This window comes from Petaurus breviceps, unplaced genomic scaffold (assembly GCF_028583685.1).
Source record: "Petaurus breviceps papuanus isolate PSGF00001 unplaced genomic scaffold, PetGlider_PUasm1.0 90792, whole genome shotgun sequence".
In the NCBI taxonomy this organism is placed as follows: Eukaryota; Metazoa; Chordata; class Mammalia; order Diprotodontia; family Petauridae; genus Petaurus; species Petaurus breviceps.
This window is the reverse complement of record NW_027187347.1, coordinates 9,752,523-9,777,252: the sequence shown is the minus strand read 5'-3', so window position 1 is coordinate 9,777,252 and position 24,730 is coordinate 9,752,523. Positions and strand designations below refer to the sequence as shown.

At 36.0% G+C, this 24,730-nt stretch overlaps 1 protein-coding gene across 2 annotated transcripts in view; it reads left to right on the top strand.

Moving 5' to 3' along the window:
• The window catches only part of SPICE1 (spindle and centriole associated protein 1), a 77,174-nt gene that overhangs the window by 33,659 nt on the left and 18,785 nt on the right, over nt 1-24,730 (top strand). For both annotated transcript variants that reach the window (XM_069069881.1, XM_069069880.1), the window contains exons 5-15: nt 719-821; nt 1,806-1,924; nt 5,751-5,863; nt 8,138-8,277; nt 8,681-8,821; nt 10,356-10,621; nt 12,557-12,688; nt 14,475-14,625; nt 15,145-15,366; nt 18,827-19,308; nt 22,071-22,254. In XM_069069881.1, coding sequence (XP_068925982.1) covers nt 719-821; nt 1,806-1,924; nt 5,751-5,863; nt 8,138-8,277; nt 8,681-8,821; nt 10,356-10,621; nt 12,557-12,688; nt 14,475-14,625; nt 15,145-15,366; nt 18,827-19,308; nt 22,071-22,254 — 2,053 coding nt within the window. The remainder of the gene's footprint in view (nt 1-718; nt 822-1,805; nt 1,925-5,750; nt 5,864-8,137; nt 8,278-8,680; nt 8,822-10,355; nt 10,622-12,556; nt 12,689-14,474; nt 14,626-15,144; nt 15,367-18,826; nt 19,309-22,070; nt 22,255-24,730) is intronic.

The following is a 24,730-nucleotide window of genomic DNA, read 5'->3' as shown; positions in this document are numbered from 1 at the left end:
ACCAGTCTTTTTGCCATTCTCAGAGAGATGAAAGTAGAATTGGGGAAACTCCCGTTCAGTTTCTTGAATCAAAAAAGGTGAGAGAAGTCTGGGTCTGCTTGAGGGTTTGGTGTTCAAGTTTTTCTTCTTCACCTCCCTACATTCTTGCTTGTACATTCTTGTTAAGAAAGGTTTTTCTTTTTTCAGATGTAGAAGTAGGATAGTCAACCAAAAGAGAAAATTTTGGGGATAGTTCTGCCCCCTACCCCAGGCCTCTATAAGATAATAAACTTGGAACAGTGGGAGAAGAAAAGACTGTATGTCCTAACCTTAAGTTAAAATACACCAGTTATTGCTTGTATACTGTTGTAAATTAGAGAAGGTGGGTAGGATGAAAGAAAACTTTAAGGTGGAGCAGGATCAGGGAAGGTGGTGGTGTTTTAGAGGGCAGGAGTGGATATAGGATGTAAGCAGAAGACAAGAAACTAATTAGAACAAAGGAATTTCTTTTTCACTTTCTAACATAGGATTGTTAGAATGACTGTTAAAGCAAGAAAATAGCTTTATTGTAAGAAAATTGGTTGTGAAAATTAGAGTATTTGATATTTTTGTGGTTATTTCTCTGGGCTTTGAAGTTTTTGATGAGTTATCAGATCTCTCTCTCTCTCTCTCTCTCTCTCTCTCTCTCTTTCTCTCTCTCCCCTTCCCCTTATCACTCTCTCTTTCTCCCCCTCTCTAGATTCTCTCTGATCACTACCAGATGCAAGATGCATTGGAAAGATCTGATGAGATGATGACTGTAGCAAAAGATCTGTTTGGTGATCCTCCCCGTAGGCGCACAGGTAAGTTGTTCAATTTAAGCATAAGAGACTTTCTTTTATTAGCAATAACACCACTGCATTGTATCTGTATATGTGTACAGTACTTTTCCCTTACCAACTGAACCTGTAGGTCTAGCTGGCTAATGAATCTGTACACACATCTCTATTAGTTATCCTTTGGTCATTTAAGTTGCTTGTGGCCTTTAGGAATTTTATGGGTTGGACTAGATGATCTCTAACAACCCTTTCAAGTCTGAAAGTCTGAGATTCTGTATTAGCTACAAATAGCATAGCTAATGGAGGACTAATATCAGGGTTCTGGAAACTTAGTCATTTCAAGGTATTTATAGGAACTGTATATTAGGTACTATATAGTTAACAAGAAATGACCCACTTAACTTTTCATTATGACTAATTATTATACTAAATTTTAACAACTAATTATTAAATTTTAATCCAGAAGATAACACATTTTGTCAGAATGAAACTCATTTTAAAATAAAAAAAAAAAACTTCCTTAAAATCATCTCTTTAAAAGTATATTTAATGACTTGGGCAGTGTGGAGTACTGTGTATGGAGAGTTGGTCTTGGAGAAAGGAAGGCATGGGACCAAGACTCATTTCGGTGTAGCCGTGGGCAAGCAACTTAAACTGTCAGTGCCCCCAGCACTCTGAGACTTTAAGTTGGTAGTGGAAGTTTATTTATAAGGAGTTCTCTATCCCAGTGAAGTCATAGGTCCAGGTCCTCTCCCATCCTCTCAAGGTGATGAAAAAACAAAAGGAACTCAGCCACTTTTGAGGATATTGAATTATCCTCTTCCATGTGGGGAGACACATACATATTTTAACTGAAAATATAAGATGTGTTCATTTTAATTTGGGACTCAGTATTGCCTAAAAGACAACATACAAGTGGAGAGCTATTGTGTAGTAATACACAACAGTATTGAAGTCAACTGAGTGAGTTAACCAAATAATTGTGACTTGCTTCTTTGTCTTCTGTAGGCTATCCTAATGTAACAATAGCTCCTGACTCTGAGATCGGTTCCTCCCCTGGCCCTATTGTATCAAAAAGAGACCCTCTCACTGAGTCAATCCTTAACGAGTCTGCTATTGATCCTCAGGTAATGTTATCCTATTCTAACTCTAACAGTATATTAAATGCTAGAATTTAATTTAAGCTTTGCAGTTGAAACTTAAACAGTTAAAATAGCATCAAATATGAGATTGTGGTCATAGTAATAATTACTCAATTGCCCTGTACATTCTTTGTGTAATATTTGGCATACTGTGCTAGGAAAAAGTAACTATAAAGTAGTATGACTGATTCCAAAAACAATACACAAATCAGTGTCATCCTTTTGTGGTTACAAGTCCTGTACATTGTTAGTATGTTTGCACCATAGTGGCTTTGAGAAATGAGGAATTTATTGACTATGTAGACAAATATTACTACATCCAGTTATTTGGAACCTAACTAATTGGAACCTCAAATTAACATGAACTTTTACTTCAATCACTTTTATGAAGGAGGCCAATCACAAGAAAATCTTATACTAAAAGTATGGCTTAAAATGTGTTCTGGGGGAAAATAAGGACAACGTCTAAGGACTCTTCTGGACACAGTAGATATTTAGCCCGGTCTTCTAAATCTCTGCTGACCCTCTGGTGACTGATGTCTTCAGGAACTAACAGTGGAAAGAGTGCTGGAAGTGGAGTCAAAAGACCTTGCTTTGAGCCCTGAGTCCAAGGCTCTTTGTGTGATCTTGGGCAGGTTCACTGAAGATCTCAGTCCCTGGAGTGGTAATACTTAACATCTCTATCTTGCAGGATTATTGTGAGGATCAAATAAAAATAATGTATTTGAACAACATTGTAAACTTGAAGTAAAATGGCATATAATTATATTATCAAATCATAAATCACATGTAACATTCTACTTATTAAATTGATTTTGTGAACTAACATAATTTAAAAAGATTTTCAGCAGTAAGGATCAGATCAAGGATTCTTTGACCAGAAAATGAAATTAACCAGACTCCCTTAACAGTTTCATGCACTTCAGCAATTATATGTAATCAAGATTTTACTCAATGTAGTTTTTTATAAAAGTATTTAGTAATACATTTTACCTAGTAGTCAAAAATTCCTGTACATACCCTTCATTCCTTTAGAGTATAGCTGCAAATCTGAAAGTGGAGGGGAGAAAGCCTTATGAAAGAAAAAGGGAAAATATAGAAGAGAGTGGAAATAAATGAATTCATACTGTAGTAATTCAGAATTTGTGACCATTTGTATAGGCTTTTTTTTTTCCTGCTTAGTAGATCACTTCTTTAGATATTATATCAAGTGGTACTATAAACAGGAGTTCAGCTTAGTAGTTGAAGCTGTTAAAAGAAGGAAATTCTTTTAAAAATTTCTAGACATTCCTATTACCAATTGATGGACTAGTTATAATTCATTCTTATTTATTAAAGCACCTTTGATAAGGACCTCTGCTAGGCAGCACTTTGACTTACTTTGAAATGCATTTTGAAATAATAAAAGTTATTTCTCTTTAAAAGTATTCACTAATCTTAACTTCTTACAAATTTCATCTTCCTTCTAAATTCATAATTTCTCAGTGAGCAGGTTTTTTTTGCTTTGTTAAATATACAGAAACTTCACTATGATGCAGTGTTATAATTCATAAAACTTGCATAAGATAATTTTCAACTCAGACCCCTGCCCCCACTGTCACCCATGGGGGTTTAATTAATAAAATGCTAAACAAAATATCTGTTTATAAGTGACTCTTACTTATAAGGTGATCTTATTATCTTATTTATTAAATCTTATAATAAGTCTTATACAAGACTTATAGTAAGGATTTTCTATTTAGGCTATTCAATCAGTATAGGAAACTCTGCTGGTACATCTTTGCCATCTACAGCTCATCCTAAGACAGTTGCCTGAAACATTGCAAGGTTAAGTGATTTGACTGTGCTCATGTAGCTTACATATGTCAGAATCAGGACTTGAACTGAGGTCTCCCCAACTTCAGTGCCAACCATCTATGCATCACTCCATGCTACCTCTCAAGGACAGTATTATAATTTTGGTATGCTATTGTACCTAACATAAGCAATGGAAATACATTGGATCTTTCCATACCACCCAGAATAGAACTATGCTGCATACAGTAGAATCTTGATAAGTGATGTTGAATGTTTTCTTTTTTTTAGAAAAATTTTTAAAAGTAGCTAGCATATTGCAATTTGCCTAGACATGAACTATTTTGAGTTAATATATTTGAAAACATAATTCTGTTGATCTTCTATATCTAAACTATCAATTTTTACCATATATAGAATTATACTATATGCAGCATATAGCATAACACATGTATATTAACGTTATATATAATATGCTTATTTATAGACACACACACACACACATGCACGTACGTGTGCACACACAGTATATATTAACACCCCACTTATATGGAGGTCAGAGTTTTAACAACCTCAGCATGCAATGGCTTTGAACCCAGAAGTGACAAACATCTCCAAGCTGTACAGATGTGATCACAAAGCCGTGGCACAAAAGACTATATACTTTACTTCATTGGCAAGTCCCTGAAATCTCATTCAAAACTTCTTTTTCTCTATTTCAGGTACAGGTTTTGTTGTTTGGATTATTTGATTTTTTTAAAGCACATATTGGATTAAAAGTAAGCAATAGAAAGATTATGTTAACAAAAAGTTAACAGTTGACAGCTAGGAAAGACATAAGGAAACCATATTAAACACAAAAGCACCATGGTCTAGAGTATTGGGGTAGCCTCTGAGGGTTAGTTATAATAATGATGTGTGTTCTTTAATAAAAGGTTGATTATATTTATTGCCTTCTGCTTAAGAAGACAGAAAAGTGTAGAATACATGTTGGGAAGATTCCATCAAAATGTTTAGATACCATTTTAGCATTTAAAAAGGGTTGAATTTTACTGTTAAAAAAATTCTTATTTGAGACATCATCCCTGGCAATGCTGTATAAATATGATGTTATATATGCATTTATTTTTGCACAGAATCAAATTAAATTGAAGCTTCTGTGATTTTGGATTTATGCTAACAACATAACTCCTAATCCAAAAGAGAATTAGTGTTGTATAAAAACCTGTGGGGGAAAAAAACCTACTGTTTTCCTTCTGATCAAAGGAAGCTTTGCTCAAGCCCAGTTTTCCAGTTTGCAAACTAGGGAACAGCCTCTCATTAACTTTTGGGTTTATATAGTAAAGAAAACAGTGATGTTGTAGAAAAAGTCCTGGATATTGGTTTAAATCCATGTCTTCTAATTATTATATATGTGACCTTGAGGAAGTCACTTCTCTGGGCCTCAGTTTCTACATCTATAAAATCAGAAGTATAGACTAAGTAACTTTTAATACCCCTAGTAGCTCTAAATCTTTTGATTATATGCAGCAGTGGAAAAGAGCCTTGAGGTTGGTTGGAGTTCACACTGCCTGAATCCAAATCCTGATTCTGCCACTTATTACTTATGTGACTTTGGACAATTCATTTGAAATCTCTGAGCCTCAGTTTTTTTTTACCTGTAAAATAAGAATATTGAACTACCTAATCTTTTAAGTTCTTTGCAGCTCTGTCTAGATCAGAAGTCAGTAAACTATGGCTCACGCTGCTTGTTTCTTGATTAGCTGTGGGCCAAGAATGGCTTTTTACATTTTTAAGTAAGATTTGTTGTATTTAAAAATTCTTAGCATGCAGACTGTACAAAATCAGGCAGGCTGTAGTTTGCCCACCTCTGATCAAGATCAATGATTTGATGGTCCCCAAAGGAGCAGTAAGTCAAGACTTATCCCCTATGTAGTTTAGTAGCTTTGTAGTTGGTGCCTAAGGAAGGGGACAGTTGATCTAAATACATAATTTTTTGTGATGTATTCTGAGGCAGGCTCTTAATGAAGTAGAAGGAGAAGGTGAAGAAACTGTCAGTAGCCAATCAGAAGAAAGTGAAAATGAACTGGATGACTCTGTGAACTTTCAGTCTAATATGAGAATAGACAGGTAAGAGGATGTGAAAGAAGTCTCCATGACTCTGCTTCTCCAAACTATTCCATATATTTATTTAATGTCTCTTCTAAAGACCATATTCCATTTTTCTAACTGGAAGTCTTTACGAAAGAGTCAGACTTGGCCACTGACACTGAAAGCAGTAGTTATTTGTTGGTTTGCTTGTTTTACAAGCATATTTTTTCTCACCCAAGGAATGCCTGTAGCTTAAACTGACATCCACAGGTGGGAACATAGAGGAGAAGGCGACATGCAGAATCTGTCTTTAAACTACCACAGTAGGAAGAATGGCGGCTTATTGCCGTGGAGAAGCTGCTCTTTGCCAGCTGCAGAGTGCTTAGCGCTCCAGACTCATTCTTGCTAATCACTGTGGGTGATGGCTAGATTCTCTATATGGAATACCATGGGGTAGTATATTGAACCCTGTCATGGGATCAGCAACCAACACCTCCAAGACCAGGTTTGTCTGACAGATATTTTAAATTCAACATGTCCAAAACAGAACTCATTATCTTTTCCCCTAAATACCCACCCCTTCACTGGACCTCCCCTCCCCCGACTCCCCCCTCCCCCTCAGCCTTCCCAGTTACCTCTTAGAGGGAAGTACTATCCTGCCAGGCCCTCAGGTTTGCAACCTGCGGATTGCCTTGGAATCTTCATATTTCTTACCCCCTCACCCATGCTATAACTAAGGCCTGTCAATTTCACCTTTTCAACATCTATTGAATGTGCCACCTTTTCTCCTCTGACACTGCCACTCTAGGGCAGGCCTTTATAACCTCATGCCTGGATTATTGCAAGAGCCTGCTGGTGAGTCTGCCTGCCTCAAGTCTCTCCCCACTCTAATCTTTCCTCCATTCAGCCATCAAAGTGATTTTTCCCAAAGCACAAGTCTGACCATGTCATCTTCCTACTCAGTACCATTTAGTGGCTTCCTATTACTTTTAAGTTCGATTGCAAAATTCTGCTTGACATTCAAAACTCTTCATAATATAGCTCCTTCCTACCTTTCTAGTCTTACACCATACTTACACCAACATATACTCTTTGAGCCAGTGACACTGATTTCCTGGCTGTTCCACGAATGAGACACATCATCTCTCAGCTCCAGGCATTCTCTCTAGCTATCCCTCATGCCTGCAACACTTTTCCTCCTCTGTTCTGACTATGACCTTTCTGGCTTCCTCTAAGTCCTGACTAAGATCCCACTTTCTATAGGAAGTCTTTCCTCACCCCTTCTTAATTCTGGCACCTTCCCTGTGTTGATTATTTCTTATTTTTCCTGTGTATAGCTTTGGATATATTTGTTTTCATGTTGTCTTCCCCATTAGATTCCCCTCCTTAAGGTCAGTGACTTTTTTTTTTGTCTCTTTTCATATCCCCAGTTCTTAGCACAATGCCTGGCATATAGTAGGCACTCAATAAATGTTTATTGATTGCTGTAATCAAAATTGACCTTTTATCCCCCATAATTGCCTCTATCCCTTGTTAAATTAAGAAATCATTTTTTTCATAGTTGTGAAAGGTGTATGATTTGCTTCTCTTCCACTTTTTTATGTTGTGATTTTTAGTACTCAAGTTGTATGTCCTTTTTGAATTTACTGTGGAATGTAGTAATAAAGTTTTCACTCAGTTACAACTCTGCAGTGCTGGCTTCAGACTTTGTCTTCAAACTCTCTGCCTGAGAACACTTGGGCTTGCTTTAACATAGTTCTTGGAGTTAATACTGAAGGACTTCTTACAGGCAAGAATACCTATTAATGAATCTCTCTGATACTGGGATCTGATACCTTGGGATCAAGATCTAGGATAGACACACCTTGTATTGAATTCTGCGATGTAGGAAGTTCATATGGTGATTCTTGAATAATAAACAGGTTGTATAGTTATGTTGATTATTTAAAACCTGTTTTCTGTTGTCAATATCAATCTCTCTCATCATTTTTCTGATTGGATGTGAAAAAATATATTTTCTCTTTGGATCAAGAGACTATTATAATGGGCTGGAAGTCAGGAGATGTGGTTTCAAATCCACGCTTGAACTGTCTAATTGATTTTAAGACAACAAGTTGCTGAGCTTCAGTGTTTTATTTATACAGTAAGGGAACCGGAGTAGAAAGTCCATAATGTGTTTTGAAATGTTGTTCTTGCATGATTCTAAAAGTTCCTCTAGACGTAATCAAATTGAACAATTTCAGCAGTTAGACTTGTTGATGTTCTATTGCTGTTTAAACCATAACTATTTGCATATGTGTAATTGATCTGAAGGCTTCTTCAGCACCTAAACAAAGAGAATTCTGAATTCATTTCTAAGTTATGTACGAGTTTGCGGCAGAAAACTGCTACATCACGAACAACGACTCCACCAACAACTCCAACAGTTGCTACTCCATCATTGGAACACAGAGGTGAGTTCCAAACATACTTTGCTCTTAATAGCTCATATTTACATAGTACTTTAAGCCTTACACTTCATTGTATTCACAACAACCCTGTGAAGAGGTATTATCCCATTACTACTGGTGAGAATATGAACAGAGAAATTAAATGGTTTGCCCAGGACTACAGATAAGCATCAGAACTGGGAATTTAATTTAGGTTTCCTGACCCTAAATCCATCACTCTCCAGTCCCATGATCCTTCAAGGAAGGGGGTGACTGCTGTTTAGTGTTCTTTATAGAACCAGGACCATTATAAAAGGAGCATGAATTGATTTTTGGCTGTATTTGCTGAGTATGATACTGTTATTTTTGTTAATTTAAATAACTTTGTATTTTGTTCACATGAGGTCAAGTTGTTTCCTTCCAACAGCTTTGAATGCCACTCAGGCAGTCAAGAGGATCCAGTCAAAGCTGCCACCTGAGGAACCTGTACAGAACGTAGACTCAAATTATGTTGTGGGACAAGTTCTGAATCCTAACTCAAGAAAACAAAGACAGCAGTTAGCCAAAGGTGTGGTCTTGTGGTTTATAAAGATGGATTATATGTTTTTCTTGATAAAATTGTGTTGGTGAATAGAATTTTCTTCCTGGCATATGGTCAGATAGCAAGCTAAAATAGAAGATTGTTGAATAATTCCAGGAAATATCTTCTATTCCAAGCAGCTCCGTAGAGAACTGATTCTGTTTTATTTAGAGTAGGTGCTAGGTGCCATAGTATGCTCTCTCTAAATTATAAAAATCAAAATTATATAAAATATTATTTTATCTTATTTTTATGTTTTATTGATGTATTTTGTTTTAAGGTTATAAATATTTATTGATTACCTCCATTCCATATGACGTTTTTTGAGGTCTCTTGTAATAAAGCAAAACAGTTAATACAGTGACCTCATCTAAAAAACATATATAGCATTCCACATCAATAGCACTCCCTACCCCTCCATATTTAAGTTGTTTTTAACGAAATCTATTTTTCTCCCTTCCACTCCCCACTCCACTGGGGAAAAAAAAGAAAAGAAAAACAAATTTCATGTAACAAATATGCATAGTTAGGCAAAACAAATTCTCTCATTGACTGTATTCAAAACTATAAATGTCTTATTTTGTGCCTAAATAACTATTATCTTTGTGTCAGGAGGGGATAATTTATTTAATCATTGATCTTCTGGAATCATGAATGGCCATTGTATTGATCATACTTCTTATAGTTTCCAAAGTTATTTGTCTTTATGGTATCGTACACATTTTTCTCTTGCTTTTGCTTGTTTTATTCTTGAAGAGTTTAAGTCTTTAGAAGTATTCATTTTTATAATATGCATGTTATAGTATATATTGTTTTTCTGGGTTCTGCATATTTCACTTTGCATCAGTTTGTATCATTCTTTCTATGTTTCTTTGAGATCATCTCTTTGTTTATTTCTTATAGCAAAGTAGTATTCCATCACATTCATATACCACAAGTTATTCAGCCATTCCTCAATTGTTGGACGTCTCTTTAGTTTCTATTTTTTTGCCACCACAAAAACCAAAAAACCATAAATAATTTTCTATGGGTAGGACCTCTTCATTTTTCTTTGATTTTTTTTTTTTGGGGGGGGGGTATGAGCCTGGCAGTGGTATCTCTGGGTCAAAGGACATATATTACTTAATAATCTTTTTTGTATAATTCCAAATTGTTTTCCTGAAGGGTTGTAACCACTCACAGGTCAACTGTTTTCCCATAGCCTTCAACATTGTCATTTTCCGTTTTTGTTATTATTACCAATTTGATAGATATGAGGCAGAATCTCAAAATTACTTTGAATTTTTCTAATTAGTAGTGATGCGTAGCATTTTTTTCATATGGCTATAGATTCCCTGGATTTCTTCTCTTGAAAACTTCCTGTTCTTATCTTTAGACCATTTACTAATTGTAGAATGGCTCTTATTTTTTATAAATCTGAACCAGTTTCGTGTGTGTGTGTGAATAGTTTTTTTTTCTAGTAGGTGTTTGGATGCATCTTTGCCTGGATTTTAATTAAAAAATGCTGCTTTCTCACTCTCAGTGAAGAAGAAACCAGATTTACCTCTTCCTTCCAAGGTGAAGAAAAATGTTTCTTTCAACAATGTAACCACCTCAGATTTACCAAGTGCTGATGGCTCCACCCTGGATACCTTGAAACACATGATACATGAAGTGGAACATGAAATGGAAGAATATGAACGATGGACAGGGCGAGAAGTCAAGGGATGGAAAAACAATCAAGGGCTCACTGGTTTTACTTTGTCCCTAGTGAGCTCCCTCTGTCGGCTGGTGCGCTACCTTAAGGAGGTAAGAGAATACATGGGCCAAAGTGGTTGTTTTAATTTCTACTTCACTTTGTTATAAACCTAAAAGTAGTTTGAAGCACCAGACTAAGTACAATGAACACAACTATATAACTTAATAATAAATATAAAAGGGTTCTGTACTTTAATATTATCTGCAATAAAATTTTAGCTTCAGATAGATGTTCACTGGGTACTAAGTGAAAGTTAATATAAGGAAATCCATACTAGTTTTAATTTGAGCCTAAACAAAATGTAAGTAGGATCAAAACACATGCCAGACCCAAATACAAATAATATCTAATATATATGTCATTTTGGATTATTTTACATTGCTTCTATTTGTTCACAGCTGAGAACTGAGCATAGATGAAATGGGATCAAATTAATGTGCTCCTCTTTCATGATTGTGATAAAGGTACAAAAATTCACTGTACAGCTAACTCAGTCCCTTGTCACCATTTTAGAAATTACAAGACTAAACATTTTAGCAATATATTGCCTTTTGCATTTTTATGCATATTTCCATCTTCTTTAACTTCAGGTAGTAGCTTGACTGTGAACTATATCTACTGCAATTAGATAATGCCTTTATTTTACCCCATAGGTGATTTGGCATGATATCTTTATGGCCTTAATAGTAAATGTTTTCAGTTGTGAACATAAATACGTATAACAAATAAGTTGGAAATTTTTTCTTTGCATGCTACTTTTTTATTAGTTCATTTGCATTGTAATTGATTGTTTACATATTCCTGTTGAAGTATAGAATTGTTTCAACAAATTTTTTGTTACAGACTCGAGTTTATGGAGTTAAAATTTTATATCAAGCCCTAAGTATTTAACAAGGTTCAACTAATGAATTAACAAACAAAAGAAAAAAATTCTTTGTTCCTTGTCATCTTCCACGTGAGCCCGAAGTTCTTTCTTCTGGCTTTGTATTTGTTTTTCGTTTTGTTTTTCCTTTCTGTAGAATTGCAGTCAGTTTGCATACAGTTTTGGCCCTTTTGATTTTGCTTTGCATCACTTCACATAGGTCTTTCCATATGCCTCTTTGTAGCCTTTATATTTATCATTTTGTAACAACATAAGAATTTCTTGCACTAATAAACCACAGTTTATTCAGCCATGTTCCAGTTGTTGAACACTTTTTCCAGCTTTTTGCTATTACAAATATGAATTTTTTAAATGTATAAGCCTTTCTCTTTAAAGAGTTTATGAGAATTAAGTTCTATCAATAGAATCACTGAGTTAAAAGATATGATCAATTTTATGACTCTTATTTGTGCATTTAGTCCTGAAAATGCTTAATAATTTGTTATTTTTTTGCTTTTTTTTTTTTTTTTGGAGGGCAATTGGGGTTAAGTGACTTGCCCAAAGTTACACAGCTAGTAAATGTGTCAAGTTTCTGAGTCTGGATTTGAACTCAGGTCCTCCTGACTCCAGGGCCGGTGCTCTGTTCACTGCACCACCTAGCTGCCCTAATGCTTAATAATTTAAATTCACACTCATTCACCTTTCTGTACCCAAATTTTCATTAGTATAGTATTGTACATACTGTTATTCTCTTAACATATCTCATGATATTGACATTTGAGATCAATTTTCAAATTTTCTTATTTTAGGAGTTGGTTTTATTGTCTAAAATTCTGCCTCTTTTAAAATAATTTTAAAAGTAGCTTTATATTTTGATATATCAGCTGAATAGTCTTCACGTTGTTCATCATGCGCTTTTTAATTCTCTTAAAGAAGGCCTGAGGCAGTTTAATTTATCCAGTGAAATCTTATAATGCAAAATATCATTGTGATTAGCAGTATAAGCCATGTATTTATTTCTGTATATTAAGACATGTATTACTTTTCATGATTTTTTCTTTTGAATAATCCTCCCTTCTTCCCCTCCCTCATTTAACTTGAGAATTTGTTGTCTTTTTTTTAGAGTGAGATGCAGCTGCGTAAGGAGGTAGATACAAGGCAACATCTGGAAGTGGTATTAGGTGATCATCGAGAATTGATTGATGCCCTGACTGCTGAAATTCTCCTCCTCAGAGATGAAAATACTGCTTTACAAGTACTTTAATGAGATTCCAAGCTTTTAATGTGTGACTATTTTGAAACCTACTTTAAAGATTTGATAAAGGATTCTAGCATAGCTATCGATGGTATAGTTTCAGTATTTGAAACTAGTCATAATTACTTTTTGACAACACTTATTGATCACTTGCTGTGTACTGAGTAGTGCGCTACATATGGGACATAGAAAGAGGCACAGATGTGGCATACCCCATGAAGGAGCTAATGGAACTTTAAAACAGCATGGATTGGCTCATGCTAAGTGCCAGTAGAGTAGTATAGACCTGAACTATTCCTTGTTTACTGTGAAGGAAAACATCATAATCTGTAAGAGGCAGTTTGTAATTATATAGGGTGCCCTTTAAAGTTGTGACAAGTATTCATATGTACTAAGTAAACTAGTACTTAATAGCAATTTTTAAATTCCTACCCAGATAATTATGTAGAGGAGTGGTTTTCAAATTTTAAATTTCATATATTTATTACACATATTATATTCAAGATATGATGATTTGGGAATGTTGTTTAGCTATAAAATAAGAGGCAATATGGTGGAGTGCAAAGAGCTCTAGCTTAGAAGTCAGAGGACCTGGGTTCAAAACTTACTCTTGGTTGATACTTGTGTGATCTTGGGCAAGTCACTTAATCTCCTTGGGCCTGAGGTTCCTCACTCTAAAATGAGAGGTTTGTACTTGGTCCCTTCTTGCTCTAAATCTGTGATCTGATTATATTATCAGTCTGTTTCTTTGATTATGCATAAAAAAGATTAAAAAATAAAGGCAAACAATAGTAGCATTTTCCATTTTAGTAGAAATATTTAAATGAAGACTGGCTGTGCACTTTTTGGGAATGTAGCATTGCGCCTTCTTATTCTGATGTGGGTTGGATTAAATAGCTTCTGAAGCCCAACTCTGAGATTCTATGATAGTGTAGTCAAGTCCTGAAGAAAAACTATAGTCACTAGAATTATTACAAGTGAGTTTTTAGTGGAACCTTGCCTGGAGGGCATGAGTTCATTTCTTGATTTTTGAAAGACTTAAGGCCAGCACAGCTGGCAGAAAAAGAGTACTTGGAGATATGTGACAAAAGATTTAAAAGATCATCAGATCAGAGTATTTTGTTGTTGTTCAGTCGTGTCTGACTCTTAATGACTCATTTGGAGTTTTTTTGGCAAAGATACTGGAGTGGTTTACCATTTCCTTCTTCGACTCATTTTATAGATGAGAAAACAAAGGCACACCAGGTTCAGTGACTTGCCCAGGGTCACACATCTGTTAAGTGTCTGAGACTGGATTTGGACTCGGGAAGATGAGTCTTCTGACTCCAGGCCTGGTACACTATCAGATCTGAGAATTACAGAAGCCAAATTTAGGAAGAGTGTCAAGGAGAAATTAGGCAGTTATTAGTGTCAAAGACCATTTTGTACTGGTACTTACAAGTTGTGACCAGAAGCTCCCTAATTGGGCCTTGTTAAAGAAAAATAATCTAGGGGCAGCTAAGTGGTGTGGTGAATAGAGCATAGGCCCTGGAGTCAGGAGGACCTGAGTTCAAATTCAGTCTCAGACACTTCATACTTAGGAGACTTAACTAGCTGTGTGACCTTGGACAAGTCACTTAACCCTAATTGCCCTGCCTTCCCCCCTCCAAAAAGACAAAAAAAAAAATATGATTTAGATTGATTCTCTTAGTATATGTATTTTGTTTTTCCTTTTTCTAATTCATATGTTTTGACCTCAGGATATAGTTGTGTTATTTTCTTATGTTTTTTCCTATATCTTCCATAGGCAAAATTCCAGCAATACATGATAACAACTGATGAACAGCTGATTTCACTCACACATGCCATTAAAGGTTTCGCTATAATAGGATCTAACAGAGAAGAAAGCTTAGCCTCAGAAAGGGGAGTTGCAATCAGAAGCATTGCTAATAGTCAAGGTATATGTGTGTTAATATTGAATTATATGAAATCATATCTGGGTCGTACTGGATTTTGGAAATTCTGTTTTTTCTTTTACCATTGAATGTGACTGCAGAGTAATGACATTGACTTTGATGTGTAGCTTGTAAAATCCTTCTCATTACTTTGTAGGCACACTTCATTTTCATCATGACCATCATGTGGACCTTGAGAATTTATTGTAGTGATGAACATGATCTCTCTGAAATGACAGATGGGGTTTTCCTATAGTCCCCTGGATAGCTTTCAAAGCACTTCTGTTTCCCACTATCTTTCTAGGTCTGCATCCTATAGTTAGAAGTTGGGGCCTTGATACTTAGTGCTGGGAGGGTCAGTAGCTAAGTGATGGAGGACATCCTATATTAGGGCATAGCAAGAGACTGTACCTGCCTGGAATTCCAGGGAGACTTATGCATAAATTCATGTGGAATGTTCTCATTGGTGATGTGATTTCTGGCTTTTATGTACTTACTAGAGCCTCTTTTCTTTTTCTTCAGAGGCTCCAGTGGTAAATGATAACATCTCTGTTCCATTGATGTTCAGAAGGGAAGTGACTGAATTCCCCCAGGAAGAATTACCTGTTAAACTGACTCAGTTACCAAATCCCACAGATGGTTTGGGCCTTGCCAGCAGTTTACCAGACCATGTATTTGAGCCAGCTGTTATGTTAACACCTCCTAGGCAAAAAAACAACCCAGAGTTCCCTCCATTGCAGGAAGGTAAGAAAGCTTCTTGTCTAATTCAACTCAACAAACATTTCTGACTGTGTTAAAGGCCTTGTGCTAGGTATTGGGAGTACAAAGATAAAAATTAAATAGTCCCTGTCCTCAAGAAGTTCACATTCTCCTTGGGGAATATATAAACATTGATAGTAAATAAGAGGTATTTGAGGATGAAGAGAGTACTTTAAAAGTATTTGTTGACTGACTCCTACTGATTATTGAGAGTTGAGGGGACATTATGAAAGGCACCTGAACTTAGCCTCGGAGGAAATAGGATTGTAAGAGGCAGAGTACACTCTAGGCATCCTATATCCTTTGTGAAAATGAGAATAGCAGGTGCTGGGAATGGCTGACATTACTAGATCATGCAGTATATAAAAAGAGTTATAATAAATGAGACTAGAGAGGTAGGTTGGAGCTGGACTATAAAGGGAATAGCAGATTGAAGAGTTAGTATTTTAACTTCATCAAATAGAGAATTATTTGAGGTCTTTTGAGCAGATGAGTGACATAATCAACAAGACAACAAGCCCATACTTGTGCTTAAGGGGGGTAATTTAGGTATCTTTTTAGAGAAACTGAAAACAGGGAGTCAGCCGTTCAGGCAGAAAGTGGTGAGAACCTCAGCTGAGGTAGTGGTAGTCATGTAATGGCACAAAAGGGGATGGATTCAAGAGATGGGGAGGTAGAATCAATAAGACTTAGGCACTGGATAAAGAGGGTAAAGGAGAGGGAAGAATGGCAATGACTCAAAGGATTAGAACCTGGTTGATTGGAATGAAGGTGGTGCTCTCAACAGCAATAGAGGGACTGGGGGAGGGGCAGGTTTAATGAGGGAGATAATGAGATCTATCATAACATATAGTTAATGCTATCTAGCGGGGAGTTGATATAGGATTATTTCAGGAGAGTGAGCATTACCATTTTATTCCCTTTTGGAAATCATCTGCATAAAGATGATAGTTGAGTTCATGGGAATGAATGAAATCACCTAGAGAAAGAGAGAAGAGAGCAACCTAGGATAGAGCCTGAGGGCAGGAGACCAAGGATGATCCCAGGGAGGATCATGGAGTCAGGGAGAGGTCAAACTTGTTGGAGTAGAACTAGGCAAGAGCAATATCATGGAAACTAAAGGAGAGAGGGGTCCAGAAGATGGAGATGTCAAGTAGAAGGAGGACTGAGGAAAGACCAGTGGAGTTAGCAGTTAAGCAGTCATTAGTAGCCTTGGAGAGAACTAGTTGCAGTTCAGTGGGGCGAATGGAATATAGATTGTAGGATTTTGAAAAACGAAAAGCTGGAAAGTTAATGAACATTGCTAACTTTTTCTAGCAGTTTCACTGTGAAAGGGAGAAGAGGCATAGGATATAGAAGTCTTTAGATTAAGTGAAATTTGATTGTTATGTTTTCCACACTTAGCACAGTGCCTGACACATAATAAGCAGTTTAAAAATATTTATTGACTGACTCCTATACATTGCTTAGGGTGCTCCTTGTTATTTAATAATTTTGAACCTACAGAATGAATAAAAGGAATGAATGTTTCTTGTATAATTCAAAGATATAAACTTAAGAAATTTTCACATTTGCTTAAATGATATGTTAGATGGCAGCATTTATTGGTAAAATGTGACCAAAGGAGAAGGGTGCCAAATATTCTGGGAACTGTGAAATTAAGAGGTGTCTAGGTAAGGAGATAATGGCAGGAAGGAGATTACCTTTACCTCACTTAAAATTTTCTGCTTGATCTGTTGAGGGCTTTTAATTCTTTGGGGGATTGAGCTCAAATCTTATGGATTTTAGATGAGAATGTAAAAGGAAATGTTAAAGAACTTTAAGGAAGGACTCCAGGGCACAAGTTATATCCTCGGTGTAGAATTTGTGGAAGGATATGGACAAGGAGGATGGAGTGAAAATGCTTAGATGCGTTGTGATTGGCACCTTTGAAGGGAATACCACATTTATGAAATTGTGGATCAAACTGTTGTTTAAAAAGATTGGTATTTTTAATTGTTGTAAAAATTGTTAAGAAATATTGAATTACTATGTCGTATATCTTAGAAAATTCTATTTATTTTAATTTAATTAAGCCTTTGATTTCAGGGGCAAGTGAGTGAAGAAATGGCATCAATGAACATTGACGACTTTTTCCTAGCACTTTGGCTGTGAAAGGGAGAAGAGATAGAGGATAATGCAGTCTTTAAATGATAATGAAAATTTTTTTTGAGGGCAGTTGGGTTTAAGTAACTTGCCCAAGGTCACATGGCTAGGTTTTTTTGTTTGTGTGTGTTAAGTGTCTGAGGCCAGATCTGAACTCAGGTCCTCCTGACTGCAGATAATGAAATTTGATTGTTATGCTTCCTATATATAGGAGTTATTTCAGTTCTGATATTGTCCAGTGTAAAACTTCATTTCCTAGTATAAAACTTTCCTCAGAGATTTTAAAAACTGAGGACATAAGATGAGGATAGAGACTTAATAAAAAATAAAATTCAATAAAATCTTTGGCATCAAACTTAATTAATTGCAATTTATGATTATTTTGTGACTGAAGTTTACTTTAATTTAGCTGACCTTTTCTTCATAGATATTGGGAAAATGTTAAAAAAATACTTTAGAGAGATAACATTTTCCCAAGCATTCTCAGTTGTTTCTAAAACTACCATCACTGTGTTCTAATTCAGATAATTTTTGTTATTAAAGCAAGGACCTTTATATATGATATTTTGTTAGCCTACTTTAAATTATTTTACATCCTTGAAAGTAATAAAATTGTATTTGTTTAAAAGAATTCACTAATATATATCAACCTTCCTCCTATTATTCAACAAATTCAAAGAACACAAAGTACTATACCATGTCCAAGGAGATAGAAAGATAAATAAGACTTGCTCCAACCCCTCATGAAGCTTATAATTTAGTTGGAGAGGCTATGGCATATACATAAATAGCTGTAATACATAATTAATACATAATTAAGTTCATAAGAGAGGTACAAAGTGCTGTTTAGCTTGAATTAGTTTTGAAGATTATTTTAAATCTTTAGGTAAAAAGTTTGGTAAAGATGTAAATGAAGAAGGGATCCAAGTAGTAAGTAAAACATCTTTTAGAAATAAAGAAACATTCTTTCAAAACAATAGGAAATTATTTTAAATCTCAGACTTTTAACTAGTAATATGGCCTTCTTATCCCATACTCTAGCCAGAATATTTATTAAATTTGAATTTGTCAATTTGCATCCCAGAATGATTTGATAGAGTATAATCAGTCTGTACATTAGGATGATAAGTGACATGTTTCTGGCATATTCCCTGTCAGAATTAATGAAGCCATTTGTAATCTAAATCCTTAGGAAAGGATGTTTCTTTGATTTTGCCATATTATTCCAATAACCTTGATATACATCATGGACTTGCTGTAGATTAAATTTCTTTGCTTATTTCTTTATTCTTATCTGTAGTATTGAGGAGGACAGTTCAAACTCGTCCTGCCCCACGTATTCTCCCAAATGTAGAAATAACTGAGAAGGAACAAAATTGGGAAAAGAAGAACTCACCTAATGCTGTAGAAATTCCAAACTCGAATGAGGAAAACCGTCTCTTCACCCAGAGATGGAGAGTTTCTCACATGGATGAAGATTTAGAGAACAAAACCCAACCTCTCTTTGCCAGTGTGCCGCAGACCCAGTGCCCTCCTTCCCATTTTCAGCCCCCAGGGAACCATACTTTTCCAGAAGAATCTCCAGTACTTGGAGATGGACAGCAGCTAAGAACAAATGAGCCTTTCCTGCAGAACAAGGATCTGATGGCACGAATTGCTGAGTTAACATTGCAGAATTCTGCTATTAAAGCACACCTGAACAACTTTATAGGACCCTCAGGGGAACAAGGGGATGGACCTCAGGACCCAGCCAAACTGGAAAATGGAAATGACGTGACAGCAGTAAGTACCCATCACAGATTGCCTACTTGGGGATGAATTTAGGTTTTATTTAGTTGCTTTAGTATATAGATGGATTTATGTCTCCTTGGTATCCCTGCTTGGTACTTCTGTAGCTGTCATTAGAACTCTTAACACTGTTTTAATCAATTGCCATCATTTGTAGTTATTACTTTTTAACTGAAACTAGACCTTCATTTAAATTACATGTAAAAGAATGCTGTGTACATGTAGTCTTTAACTTATGCAAAGTTTATTTATCAAAATTTTAATTAGTTTGTCATTTGTAGATAGGAAAGTTACCATACCATCCAAACTCTTATAAAAAGTGGTTGGGTTCCCAGGCTAGCCCATAAAAGTCTATGAACCTATAATGTAACTGACTATAAGGTTTATATTTTTTTTGGTGGAAAGAGGTAATCAGAATTCTGTTTTGGGAATCTCAGCAGCAAATCTTTACTCCTCCTAGCCATGAATAGGATTCTACCTATTTCCCTTCTACTCCAACAATTTAAAAACTACAACAAGGGTTAAGGTTTTGGTGTGTATTTGTCATGTTGTGGGACGGAGCTCTGAGTATCTGTGATATTCTAATGGTGGATGTCCCAGCAGGGGAAGGAAGGGAATGAAGGGATAGGTGAGGAAGGTGTAATGGTAGCTCAGCCTTAGTCAGAGCTCTAGTAAGAATGGAAAAAGGTTCCAGTGAGCAAATAGGATTTTTGTAGGTAGTGGCTCCCAGGGAGGTAGGAACTAAAAGTTAGGAATTGAGCCCTACAGATAGCAGCAGCAGCAGGAACTCTGGCATAATAGGGTAGAGAATATTGGTACAAATGACTGTATGTGTGTGACACTTATTAAGTCCAGGGTTTGTGATAGCAGCCTGCTTATTTTTTGAGTATGTGAGGATAATAGTCATGTAAAAAAATTTTTTTTAAGCAATCGGGGTTAAGTAACTTGCTCAAGGTTACATAGCCAGTTATTTCTGGGTGTTGTGCTAAGTATCTGAGCCCGGATTCGATCCCCAGGTCATCCTGACACTGGGGCCGGTGCTCTTACTCTCTGAGCCACCTGGCTGCCCCTAAGCAATTGGGGTTAAGTAACTTGCTCAAGGTTACACGACCAGGTGTATCTGGGTGGGTGCTAAGTGTCTGAGCCCAGATTCTATCCCTAGGTCGTCCTGACACTGGGGCTGGTGCTCTTACTCACTGTGCTACCTGGCCACCCCTCATGTAAAATTTTTAAAGGGCCTTTAACACAAGCTTATTTTGGTCAAATTCCCCCACCTCCCAATTTAAATGTTTAAATTTGCTTCTGTTGCTTTTTGTGATTACTATATACTTGTAGAGTCACACTGCAGTTGAGAATCTTCACTTGTTCTTTTACCATAACCAAGAATACTTCCTAATTTCATACTTTTTTCAGTCTTACTATTTTATTAATGGACATAGGCTATAAATTAGTGATCTCTCTAATTTGTATTCCTCTTCTTTCTTCACCAAAGGCAACATCTGTTTATGAAACAATTTGGAGGTTCTGATACTTACATTAAAATATTACTAGAGCATCTCTATATAAAATTACAGTTACTCTCTTACTATCTACTCCTTCTTTTCTCCTTTCACAATATGTGTCTCCTACCCTCTTGCAATGTGTCAGGAGTTAGATATACTATCAGTAATAGTAGAATGGTAAAGAAGGATAGATTGAAACAATTTTATAAATAACTTCAAGGAAAATGTAAAAGTTTCACTTGAGGGGTGGCTAGGTGGTGCAGTGAATAGAACACTGGCCCTGGAGTCAGGAGGACCTGAGTTCAAATGTAGCCTCAGACACTTGACACACTTACTAGCTGTGTAACTTTGGGCAAGTCAAACCCAATTGCCCTCCAAAAAATTTAAAAAAAAAGTTTCACTTGAAAACTGTTCCCATAGCAGACAATGTGAACAATAGTGTGAAATCTCTGGACTGCTTTTCAAGCCTTCAAGTCTTGATGCAGCCTGGTCTAGGGCGTATAAAAGGTCCTAGGCCAGCTTCTCTTAGTTTTGCTACCTGTACTGTTTAAATTATCTAGGTAGAGATTGCATCTAGGGAGTGACTTTGTGGTGAGTTACTGAGCTCTCATACATAATGCGTTTGTGTACTGAAACAAACACTCCATGAGAATCTCTTTGCCCTCAGCCCTTCAAAGATTGGTGCTGACCAAGCTCTGTTTTTATTAAATCAACATAATTGGTCTCTCCTTAGGAAGACATTCTGGAGAAGCTATGATGAACAGTATAAGCTTTGTCAACCTCATTCCCCATAAGGAGAGAATCTAAATTGAATGAACCTGTTGCTGGTACATATTTCAAATCTCATACAAATGCATTCAGAGGGAAAAGGACTTATGCAGTGTTAACACTAGAAGAAGTAATATGCCATAGCTATAGGCAAACATTTCTCATTGCACATACAAAATTCTGCTCTATTTGGCTATGCAGGTTTATAGAGAGCACTGGCTGCATGAATTTAGTAAGTAGCTCTTTCTTTTTGGAGGGGGGAGGCAGGGCAATTGGGGTTAAGTGACTTGCCCAAGGTCACACAGCTAGTAAGTGTTATGTGTCTGAGACCAAATTTGAACTCAGGTCCTCCTGACTCCAAGGCTGGTGCTCTATTCACTGAGCACCTAGCCACCCTGTAAGTAGTTCTTATGAGGAGAAGTTGGTGTATATAAAATGCTGAAAGATTATATAATTGAGTTTTTTAATTCTTACTTTTCTGTAAAGACTTTTCCAGCAATGCAACCACAAACACCAAACAGCATGGAGGAGCGAATAGCAGAGCTGAACCGCCAGAGTGTGGAGGCTCGTGGGAAATTGCTGCAGTTAATAGAACAGCAAAAACTTGTCTGTTTGAATCCTTCCCCTCCATCAGGTTCCCCTGGTCATTCACCTCTAAGAGCATGGACTGGTGAGTATTGTGGTTTAAAAAGCTAGCAATAAGAGCAGAAGATGAATAATCAGCATGAATACAAGGCTGCAGTTTATGGGGTGGAGAGGTTGAGGAAGAGAACCTTTAGGGTGACATTGTGCATCGTACTGAATGCAGCTCTGAACAGTAAGAATCTTTTCCTTTGTCTCTTCACTCTAAGCATATCTGTTATAGATTCAGTGACCATAGCAGTAGAATTGCTTAGACCTCTAGCACCACTTGGTAGACTCCAAAAAGATGTTTTTGACAAGTTTATTGAATAAGGGGAAATTAATTACTTTCATCTTTTCATCCACCACTTGTCCCAGAAAACTGTTTGGTACAGTAAACAGTTACTAAGAAGTGATTCAATTAATTTAAAATATTATTTGTTTTTTTAATAGATTAATTTAAAAATTACCTATAATAAGGGAATTAACTTGGCAACTGTTCTGTGAAATTACCAAGTGATATTGTATATCATATATTTGTATATAAATCACTATGGTACAAATATTTCCAAGAGGTGGTCCTGTTTTTAAGAAATTTACAATCTGGGAAAACAAAAGTAATGTTTATGAATTAAATATTAAATATCTAATATCAATTACAAGTGTAGAAATTACAACAAGGAAGAGTTAATTGTGGGTAGGAACATATAAACCTGTGTATGCTTATTATGTGTGTGTAAGCATCCCTATACATAGGAGATATAGATATAGGTATGTAGAATATATATTTATATAAGTGTACATGTGGTATACATAGTATATATATATATATATGTATGTGCACATACATATTAACATAGAGTTATGTATACTTTAGGATTTATAATTTTACAATAATTTTATAGTTTATAATTTTATAAATTTAATATGTCTTTTAAAGATTTTTACTTAAATTATATAATATATATATGTGCATACATATATATTTTTAGGATCTATATATTCTTAAGGTGTGTGTGTGTGTGTGTGTGTGTGTGCATGCATAGGAGGTAAAGGACATAGAAGGATGGAAAGGACATAGCTAATGGAAAGGAACAACATTATTCTTGGCAGGAAGAACATCATCATCAAAATGCTGAGGCAGCAGTGACTGAACCTACCAAACTGTGGCAGGTTCTGTATGTGGGAGTATATAAGTCTGGATAAGTAGAGTGGGAACAGTTTATGGAGGACCTTGAAAACCAGGTAGAAAAAAGGATAGATTTGATGCGATAGATAATAGGAAGGCATTGTGAATTTTTGAACAAAGGATTTAACATGGAAAAAGTGGTATCTTAGGAAGACTAGTATGTTAGTCATGTGACAGATGATTAGATAAAGAGATTTAAGGCAAAGACCCAGCCCACTGGCCATCATACACTAGATGTGGTCATCAGGCTTGATATTAAGATAGTAATAGTGAGAAGGTAGGGGAAAGGAAAAATAATGAAGGACATGATGTAGTGACAAGACTAAGTTTCAGACATGAAGGAAAGAGTCATACTAATCATTTTTCACCTGTAGCACTTGAAAGATGATGGTTTCATTGAAGAAACTTAGTAGTTGGGAATGGAAAATGAGCTTTTTTTGGTAGGAGCAAGGATGAAGAAGAATATGATAAATGAACTTAATTTCGGACATACTGAGTTTGAGAGGATGACAGACCATCTAAGTAACAGAGCATTCTTTGTTGCCTGTTTAAAAAAAAACATGCTGGGATAAAGGGAGTCTTAATTTGATTACATGACATTTATGAATAGCATGTCAATTAACTCTCTTTAGTCAGGCGTGTTCTCTTTTTAATTAGAGTTCAGTTTGGCAGACTTTTTAAAGCAATGACTGTGTGTAGGGCATTGTGCCATGTTCCAAGGAAGATAGAGTTTACCTAAGATATGGTCCTTATCCTCAGGAAACTTCTATTCTGATACAGTTAATTAATGTATGTAATAAAATAGCCCAGTACGTCTGTAGAAGATGTCTAATCTAAATGCTTTATCAGTCTGGACATGCCATCCACTGATGCAGGTCAAGGCTCTTGTCTGTTTTAGTACCCAGATAAAATGCTAATTAGCTGTAGTCACTGCTTGGTGAGGAGCCTTTCCAAATTTAACCATATTGGTCCTTGGACAAAGGACATCACTAGGCTCATTCTTGAAGCATTTCCACCTGTAGAAGTTTACATTTTGCGGCATAGTCTTTGAGAGCCCAATGTTTCTTAGAAGGTGAGATTTCAATTGCCTTTTACCTCCTTAACTCTTTTGCTTCCTTAACAAATGTTAAACTCTTCAAAAAAGCATCTGGAAGCTTTCTTTTGTCTGAAAACTTCAGATCCATGACTTTTGATTGAAGACTTCTTTGGGTTTCTTGTAGGTACTCCCTGTTTTCAATTTGTTATTTTTAAAAGTTTACCATGGTATCTGTTACAAGAAAGTTTCTGATGATATGGATTGCACTTTTCTGGGGTGTTATGTTACTAACAGCAAAAA